Source organism: Pelobates fuscus, chromosome 7 (assembly GCF_036172605.1).
Source record: "Pelobates fuscus isolate aPelFus1 chromosome 7, aPelFus1.pri, whole genome shotgun sequence".
Taxonomy (NCBI): domain Eukaryota; kingdom Metazoa; phylum Chordata; class Amphibia; order Anura; family Pelobatidae; genus Pelobates; species Pelobates fuscus.
The window spans coordinates 108,230,924-108,240,865 of NC_086323.1; the positions used below are offsets into that span (position 1 = coordinate 108,230,924).

General features: G+C 46.6%; 1 protein-coding gene across 1 annotated transcript in view; it reads right to left on the minus strand.

Annotated features, from left to right (window-relative positions):
* Nucleotides 1–3,996, minus strand: part of ACO2 (aconitase 2) — a 23,449-nt gene extending 19,453 nt beyond the window's left edge. The window contains exons 1-3 of the mRNA XM_063426374.1: nt 3,919–3,996; nt 1,257–1,399; nt 164–422 (exon numbers count right to left, since the gene is read on the minus strand). Of these exons, the coding sequence (XP_063282444.1) occupies nt 164–422; nt 1,257–1,399; nt 3,919–3,954 (438 nt within the window). The 5' untranslated portion in view covers nt 3,955–3,996. The remainder of the gene's footprint in view (nt 1–163; nt 423–1,256; nt 1,400–3,918) is intronic.
* Nucleotides 3,997–9,942: the final 5,946 nt, after the last annotated feature.

The following is a 9,942-nucleotide window of genomic DNA, read 5'->3' on the forward strand; positions in this document are numbered from 1 at the left end:
TCTCTTCTTTTAGTGGCCCCCCCTACCCCAGTGTTCCCCTTCCCTTCCACCCCCTGTCAGATAGTGTCGTCCCCGTCCGTGTCATCCCTCCCAAACCCCGTCCCAAAAAAGGAATGTAAATGAAAATAGTCCGATGTTATACTAAACCCAGTTCACACTGTACCTTGGCTCGCTTGAGATCCATATCTCCACCCAGCTGTGCCTCGATCAAGTGATCACAGTGAATAGTGGATGGCACAGCTACTTTTGGTAGCCCACTGCTAATGAACTGCATCATGGCCATCTGAGCAGTGGCATCTTGCATAGCCACTCTATCTGGTCGCAGGCGGAGATAAGTCTTGCCACGAACTATTTCTTGCTTGACTGGGTCGTCAAGGTGTCCATACACAATCTTCTCAGACAAAGTAAGTGGGCGGTCCAAGCTTGAAAAGTGTAAAGAAAAATGTTGTAAAGATTGTTTTTTAGTAAGAAGTAAAATAAAGAATTAATGGGTCAGAAGAAGAACTAAAACAACTTAGTGTAGCAGGTTTGGTGCTTAGAGCATGCTTTAAGATGCATATTGTAGCCTAGATATCACCTAAGTGAGTTTTATGCGAACAAAAAGATGCTAAACTCAGAGTGAAATGAAGCAGTATATCTTTGCTATATAGACAGCTACAGATTACATAAAAGAACACTTCCATAGATGCACAGGATTAAGCAGGCTAAATTCAGTATTGAGAAAATATAACACTGTCAGTGACGGCTATATCAGAGATGTTAACAGAACATTTATGATAACTCATAACTTCCGCTCATTGACGTTAGGGGGCAGGAATGTCTGGGCGCAGTGTTACATTCGGGGGTTAAATTGTTTTCCACTGGTTCAACCCAGAAGTTGGCATCTATGGGCCATCCAATACCATTGCCACAATCTGCTCATTACCGCCCAGCAACAATTCCTCACACTCTGGCGGCAGGAATGAAAGAAGTGAAGGGTAGCTATGTCTGGCACCAGGGATACAGAAATTCTGGATTTACAAACCATTGAAAAAACAGTTGATCCCCACAAAAAAAAAAACAACAAAAAAAAAACAGCACACAGACACACCCACACTATAACAACTTTAGCTTATTGAAGTTATGGGAATAAATGTTCCTTTAAGCAAAATCATTGACAGCCATTTTATACTAGGAAGTCGGGAAAATATGAATCTCTTGTTCAATCAATTTAAGGCTGCAGATGAGAAAAGAAAGAAGAAAAACAGATCTCCTACCGTTTGCGAACAATGTTGATGTTTTTGTCTGCTTTTTCATAGCCGACGTATTCATTAGGCTCAAAGTGGCTCATGGCCACTTTTGCTCTCTGGCACAGGACGGAGGAAACATGGTATCTGCGAGCTCCATGGCCTAGTGCTTGCTGCAGCGAGAGAAGAAAATGGAGGGGTAAAAAAAGATATTTGGGCATTTTAGTGTCACTAGGAAATATTTAGGCAAGAACTTTGTAAATGTTTCAGGATATGTGCGAACAATCAATTTGACAAATTCTCTACAATTTTAAGTTAAGACAATAAATCCTTGCGTATAACATAGAAGCCAGATTGATTGGTTTAATTTTAGAAATTAGTGGCAAAGGAAAACACAATACAAGTACGGTGCTATGAGTACATGTTTCAGAGTCATGCTTGTAATTGGGAAGTTTGGATAAGTGTTTACCGAGTTAAGGAAAATATATGGCTGAAGTAAAAGTGTGGAAGGATTTAATGGATGCCAAGAACATTTATATTTTCAAGACTATGCCCTAAGATACCTATGTTTTTAATCAAGATGCAGAGGTTCACAGATGAGCACTGGAAGATTTTTAGATGGACTAAGGTAGTAATAAACCACCATATTTATTTTTCATGTACTACAACTTAGGTTGGTGAATTTACAAGATTCCGAAATATATGATGCCACTATACCAAGAAAAGCAGATCCTTAAAATGGAAAACAATGGCATCTCTTAGTGTGTAAATTATCAGCCCTAAAAACCTATGAATTATACAGTACTGGTGCATTAAATTAACTGGTTTCACAATTTCTCTATGGCATGCAGTTTTTAATTGACCTTTACTCCACTATTATTGAGTAAATTGGGGATTTTTTGGATCCCATGACAAGGTTTTCGGGAAAAAAAAAAAAGTAAATATATATATATTCACCATATCCTTCATCTTACAATTTGCTGGGTAATTTTATGATGTTGCAAAATGTTTGAGCCAATACATAAATTAAACAAACGTTTAATGGAACATTTATTAGGTGCCTATGCTTCTAGGACCTTGGGATTGGAGGCCTGGACAAAAACAAGAACAGTGATAACTCAAAAGTAACGGTGCAAGCTTCAAATCCCAACTGCACTAGTCAATCATTCAATATATTTTAAAAAAATAAAAAAAAAGTCATAAAAATGATCAGCATCTTCATTGTAACTATCCATTCGTATTGCACAATACAGCTTTCCTCCAATTAAATGAAGAATAAAGAGAATGCATTAAACATGAAGGGGAAAAAAAAAACATCTCAGAAAAGAAAAAGTGCAGAGGAAAATCAATAAGACAGAAATGGAGGCATTAAAAGAGATACTCTCCCAAACAGTGATAACAATAGGTTTTCCTGATCTCCAGGTAATGCTCATTGAGCTTCTGAGCCACCTTATATCCTGTGTCTTGAAGTTGTGGCATTTAATTAAGAGATCCTACTAAATGCACCAGGTGTGCCTCGAGCTAGTGACCCCTATTAAATATCAGTTTCACAGTCGATCAGATCCATTGTTATGTTTTTTTATTCCGCTTACAGATAATCAAATCTGAAGCATGCTGGCAGAATGTGGCACATGAGGTCTTTTACGATGGACATTCTTTTTCTCATTAACCCCTTAAGGACCAAACTTCTGGAATAAAAGGGAATCATGACATGTCACACGTCATGTGTCCATAAGGGGTTAAAAGAAGGTTCTAATAGATAACATTTTAATGCCACAATTTGAGGCATACGCAAAGATGTGTTATTCTGACAAACAGTTTGGCACATTTACGGAAAACATTTTCTGTCATCTGGCTTCATCCCGAGTACTGAGATTGCGGTTACATGTAACAGGGTCACAGTTGGCTCATGAAATCCATATGGTAATGTGTGTCTTCTATGCATGACTTGCGCTGGAGAATGTATAACAGAGCCAAGCTCATTTGTCATTTACAAAGGAAAGCTGCAGAGTAACAGCCTTAAACTGTCCTACCTAAACAAAGACAAGGGAAGTCAGTCATACCAACTAACAAGCTAGCCAAACAAATCACAGAAATGCCTATACAGCTCCAAAAAACATAATGTGCCCCAAGTATCGTGCTCCCAAAAACATCACGTGCCCCAATGAAGATTGCATTTTAATTTTTCTATTGGTAGGCTCATCAACACCCTCCAGCGACACAGTACCAGCAAGACACACACAGTGTGCCAGGGAACCTTCGAACAGAACACATGGAAGGCAGGAATTTTCTCATTTTAAAATATTAAAATCACCAAAAAGCCTTAAAGTAAATACTGTATGATCAGAAACCAAGAAGTGGGCGCCCAGGTCGCCAGCTGTGCACAGCTCCAATCACCTTGGAGTCACCTTGACCCCCACTAGTGTCCCCCATGGTGTCCCCCCATCTGATAGCATGCTGAGTGCGCTGACATGCACGGTGTGCAGCCCAGGGAGTCACACACATCCGTTACCATGGAAACAGACCGGGTCACCTCGCAGGGACACTGTGTCCTCGTGCTGGAGGGCGAGCACGCATAACACACCAATTAAAGGGCACCGGAAGGCACCGGCGGGCTGAGCACAGGAGTAACACTAAGAGGCTGCGTGCATGTCCCACCCCGGGGCCCGGTAATCACGCTTGCCCAGCTCACCTGAACCCGGCCAGCTAGTAGACAGTAGGGCGCCATTTTGTTCACTGACAAAGATGAGGTCACGTGACCGTGACGCAATGACAGGGCCTCTTATAGATGCCGGGATGGGGGCGTGGTTAGGCGACCTGGCTGGAAGTGTGTCGGCAGGTCCTGGCAGGGCGATAACCAGGGGAGCCCCGAGACACCCAAATCAATAACCCCTATACAGTGACAGAGGGAATGGAGCGACATTGATCAATTTATTGATACATTTACACGTTGTTGTTGTTAAGATTGAAAACCGACATTATTACACCGAGTGGAAGCTTTATATCCACCTGCCAGGACACTCTGCACGTTGGCTCTATGAGTGGCTGGAACAGATGAAGGTGACTAAAGTGACCGCTGGAAGGTGACTGCTCCCATACACAGAGCCCGTTACACGGCCCCAGGCAGAGCTTACTGCGTGACAAACAATACACTGAATTGTCTGGGATTCACAGTGAACTTCATATGTTAGGTCAATACAGTTTAATTAAAGTCCTGACTTTACAGCAGGCAGTAATGTCAAATTAATGTTACCTTTACACATTCTATAAATATATTTGTGGAAATGAAGCATTTTCTTATGTTTAAAACATTTTACATTGGTGACTTTTTCCCACTTTCTTTAGTACGCCAAAATAATCTTTGGGACACTTTTTTCCCCCCACAGTTTTTCTGCTTTTTTTTTTTTTGTACCTGATGATTTTTATCATCGACGACATTAAAGGGACCCTACAGCATTAGAAATACAAACTATTATAATATACTATATAACTAATATACTATTGCTATCACTATAGTCTCCTTGTTCATAGTTGGTTTTAGCCCCCTCTGCCCCCACCCCAACAGGGGGAAGCATTAGATTGGCTTAGATCAGTGATGGCGAACCTTTTTGAGCCCGAGTGCCCAAACCGTAATACATGCCAATTATTTTCCCCTCAAAGTGCCAAAACGGCAATTAAACCTGAATACTGAGGTTTAAGTTTAGAAAACACAACTCATACAGTTGTCCGAACTAATTAACATCTCTGTGTGTGTATTAAGCAGTTTGTGTGTGTGCACGGCAGTCTGTCTGTATACATTAAGCAGTCTGTCTGTATGTGTATTTAGCAGTCTGTCTGTATGTGTATTTAGCAGTCTGTATGTGTACTTAGCAGTCTGTCTGTATTTAGCAGACTGCTGAATACACAGTCTGCTGAATACACACACAGACTGCAAAATACACACACACACACACACACACAGACTGCCGAGTACACACACACACAGACTCCTAAATACACACACACAGACTGCTGAGTACACACACTGCTGAGTACACACACACACAGACTGCTGAGTACACACACACACACACACAGACTGCTGAGTACACACATACAGACAGACTGCTGAGTGTACACACACACACACACAGACAGACTGCTGAGTGTACACACACAGACTGCTGAGTGTACACTCACTGCATTGAGGGGTACAGTGTATGTGTTTGTGTGTGGGGTAATGTGTTTGTGTGTAGGGTGATGTGTGTGTGTGTGGGGTGGTGTGTGTGTTTGGGGGTGGTGTGTGTGTTTGGGGGGTGGTGTGTGTGTTTGGGGGGTGGTGTGTGTGTGTGTGTGGGTGGGGTGATGTGTGTGTGGGTGGGGTAATGTGTTTGTGTGTGGGTGGGGTGTGATGTGTGTGTGTTTGTGTGGGGTGATGTGTGTGTGTTTGTGTGGGGTGATATGTGTAGGGCAGGGGTGCTGTGTGTATGTCGTCCCCCTTCCCCCCCCCCACAGTTTTCTTTCCCCCATCCCTCCCTCAGTTTTTTCCCCCATCCCTCCCTCAGTTTTCTTTCCCCCATCCTACACTCAGTTTTCTCCCCCCATACCCCCCTCAGTTTTCTTTCCCCCATCCCACACTTAGTTTTCTTCCCCCATACCTCCCTCAGTTTTCTTTCCCCCATCCCACACTCAGTTTTCTCTCCCCATACCTCCCTCAGTTTCCCCTCATCTCTCCCTCAGTTTTCTTCCCCCCCCCATCCCTCCCTTAGTTTTCATTCCCCCCCCCCCCCCCCCCACTTGTCCTTGATCTCCTACCATGTAGCGTGGCCGAGCGCACCGCGGAGCTCAGTTTACTGTACCCGGCCGGATGTGGGGTGGTGTGTGTCACGATTCGGGGAACCCAACACGCTAACACACACAGACACACACACAGAAAGTGTGCAGTACCGGTCCTTAGAGTGGCCGGGTTGAGCACACACAGAATAGTCAGGAGACAAGCCGAGTAAGGGGAACCAGAAAACAGAATAACGAGAAACAAGCCGAGGTCAAAGGGTAGGAGAAAGTCACAAAGTCAGTATAACAAGCCAGAGAGTACGTAACCAGAAAGCACACGTTCAGAATCAATACTATAAAGCAAAGACCACAACAGGGCAGGGAGGAACAGGGAAGGTAAGTATTTAAACCAGAAGGTTAATTCTGATTGGCTAATTTCCAATCAGAATTAACAATCACACGTGGGAGATATCTAAACCTCCCACTGTGATTGAGGCACTGTGCCTTTAACGCCGGGTCAGGTGACTGACCCCGGCGTGTAACAAATTGGGCGGTCTCCCAGCGTGCAGCGTCATGCATGCTGCCGCCGGGGAACCCGGAAGAAGACGCGGGCGGCACCCGTGGCTGGGAGGATACCGCCCGCCGAACACATGGCAGGAAGGGGACCGCGGACGGCTGGAGGGTGAGTGCCGCGAGCGGACTGCAGCCTCCCCTCGCAGCCGCCCGCGGGATCCTGACATAACCCCCCCCTCGAAGACCGCCCGGAGGGCGGGAAGCAGAAGGCTTCAAAGGAAACTGGGCATGAAAGGAGCGGACCAAAGAGGGAGCGTGCAAATCAGAGCTCGAAACCCAAGACCGTTCCTCAGGGCCGTACCCCTTCCAATCCACCAGATACTGTAACCGACCCCTAGAAACACGAGAGTCGAGAAGGGCAGCCACCTCGTACACGTCACTGGAGACCGCGCGAGGGGAAACGGGCCGCCCGAGGGGACGAGAGAACCGGTAACACAGCAAGGGTTTCAAAAGAGAGACGTGAAACGTGTTCGGAATACGCATGGAAGGAGGCAGGTCAAGGGAGTAGGAAACGGGGTTAACCCTACGCAACACCTTGTAGGGACCCAGAAATCTGGGAGCAAATTTCATCGAGGGAACCTTGAGACGGAGGTTCCTGGAGGACAACCATACCCTATCACCTGGAATATAAGAAGGGGCCGCAACCCTACGGCGATCAGCAAACCTCTTCTGAGCAGCTGCTGAACGAGACAGCGCAACATGGACCTGATCCCACATCTTCCGCAAAGAGGCGAGGTGCTGGTCCAAGGCGGGCATTCCCTTGTCGGAGAACGCATCGGGAAGGACAGAAGGCCGAAACCCATAAGCAACCTCAAAAGGACTTAAGCCAGTAGACGAGTGAGACACCGTATTCCTGGCAAACTCAGCCCACGGAAGGAGGTGAGACCAGTTGTCCTGGTGCGCATTAGTGAAGCAGCGCAAATACAATTCCACAGACTGGTTAGCACGTTCGGCTGCACCATTAGATTGCGGGTGATAGGAGGAAGTGAACGACAAGGAGACCCCCATCTCAGCACAAAAGCCCCTCCAAAACCGAGAGACAAATTGAGGACCCCTGTCAGACACGATATCCTGAGGAACCCCATGCAAGCGGAACACTTCTTTGGCAAACACCTGAGCCAACTAAACCGCAGAAGGAAGCTTTCTAAGCGGAATGAAGTGCGCCATTTTAGAGAACCTATCCGTCACAGTCAAAATCACCGTCTGACCATCAGAAAGAGGAAGGTCTACAATGAAATCCATGGATAAGTGGGTCCATGGTTTCTTTGGTATAGATAGAGGCAAGAGTAGACCCTGGGGTCTCACATTAGGGGACTTACACTGCGTACAGACCCGACAAGCCTGTACAAAATCTACTACGTCCTGCTTAAGCGAAGGCCACCAGAACTGTTGAAGGAGGCCCTTATAGGTTTTGGTTACCCCCGGATGACCAGCAGTTTTGGCGGTGTGAAATAAAGTTAACAGCTTTTTTCTGTCCTTTGTTTTAACATATAGTTTACCAGCCGGCGTCTCAGGGGGTGCTTGGGTTTGGTATGTCTTAATACTATCAAGAAAAGGAGATGAAACAACCAAACGGGTAGCAGCTATTATCTGAGACGCAGGAACAATAGGTACAGGAGTCAGGTTAACAAATTCTAAAGGTTCATGCTGTCGGGAGATAGCGTCAGCTTTGGCATTACGGCAACCAGGTCTATAGGTAATAACGTATTGAAAACGAGAAAGAAATAGAGACCATCTAGCCTGCCGGGCAGATAACCTTCTAGCGTCAGCTATATAGGAGAGGTTTTTATGATCAGTAATAACCATGATTTTGTGTCTAGAACCCTCTAATAAGTACCTCCATTCCTTAAAAGCTAACACAATAGCTAATAGTTCCCTGTTCCCAACATCATAATTCCAGAGAGTACGTAACCAGAAAGCACACGTTCAGAATCAATACTATAAAGCAAAGACCACAACAGGGCAGGGAGGAACAGGAAAAGTAAGTATTTAAACCAGAAGGTTAATTCTGATTGGCTAATTTCCAATCAGAATTAACAATCACACGTGGGAGATATCTAAACCTCCCACTGTGATTGAGGCACTGTGCCTTTAACGCCGGGTCAGGTGACTGACCCCGGCGTGTAACAAATTGGGCGGTCTCCCAGCGTGCAGCGTCATGCATGCTGCCGCCGGGGGACCCGGAAGAAGACGCAGGCGGCACCCGTGGCTGGGAGGATGCCGCCCACCGAACACATGGCAGGAAGGGGACCGCGGACGGCTGGAGGGTGAGTGCCGCGAGCGGACTGCAGCCTCCCCTCGCAGCCGCCCGCGGGATCCTGACAGTGTGTGTGTTTGGGGGGTGGTGTGTGTGTTTGGAGGTGGTATGTGTGTTTGGGGGGTGGTGTGTGTGTGGTTATGTGTGTGTGGGTGGGGTAATGTGTTTGTGTGTGGGTGGGGTGTGATGTTTGTGTGGGGTGATGTGTGTGTGTTTGTGTGGGGTGATATGTGTAGGGCAGGGGTGCTGTGTGTATGTCGTCCCCCTTCCCCCCCCACAGTTTTCTTTCCCCCATCCCTCCCTCAGTTTTTTCCCCCATCCCTCCCTCAGTTTTCTTTCCCCCATCCTACACTCAGTTTTCTCCCCCCATACCTCCCTCAGTTTTCTTTCCCCCATTCCACACTTAGTTTTCTTCCCCCATACCTCCCTCAGTTTTCTTTCCCCCATCCCACACTCAGTTTTCTCTCCCCATACCTCCCTCAGTTTCCCCCCATCTCTCCATCAGTTTTCTTCCCCCCCATCCCTCCCTTAGTTTTCACTCCCCCCCCCCCCACTTGTCCTTGATCTCCTACCTTGTAGCGTGGCCGAGCGCACCGCGGAGCTCAGTTTACTGTACCCGGCCGGACAGGAAGTGCTCTCTCTGTGAGCACTTAATTTCCGTCCACCCGGGTACAGGAAACATAAGTTCCTGTACCGCGGTGTGCTCGGCCACGCTATACAAAGTACCTGGCAGGCGCTCACCTCCGCCGGTCACTCCGGTTTTGCGCCCCCTCCCTCCCTCCCCACCCTCCCTCCCTCCGGCGACTTGTGGCCGCGTGCCCAGAGAGGGGGCTCGGCGTGCCAACTGTGGCACGCGTGCCATAGGTTCGCCATCACTGGCTTAGATCATCAAGACTGATGATCTTAACCATGGAGGCGGGGCCAGCCGGTGTGAAAGGTAAGTAAAATCACTTTTCCAATGCGATCTAATGGACTGGGAATTTAAATTGTTAGATGAATACCATTGTTTTAGAAATACATGTTTGTATTCCTGACATTATAGCGTTCCTTTAAGCTCTTGGCACTGCATTATTTGGGAGCCTACTGTGTGTCAGTGCTGAAATCTTCCCACATGTCCAAGAGTACAACACTGAT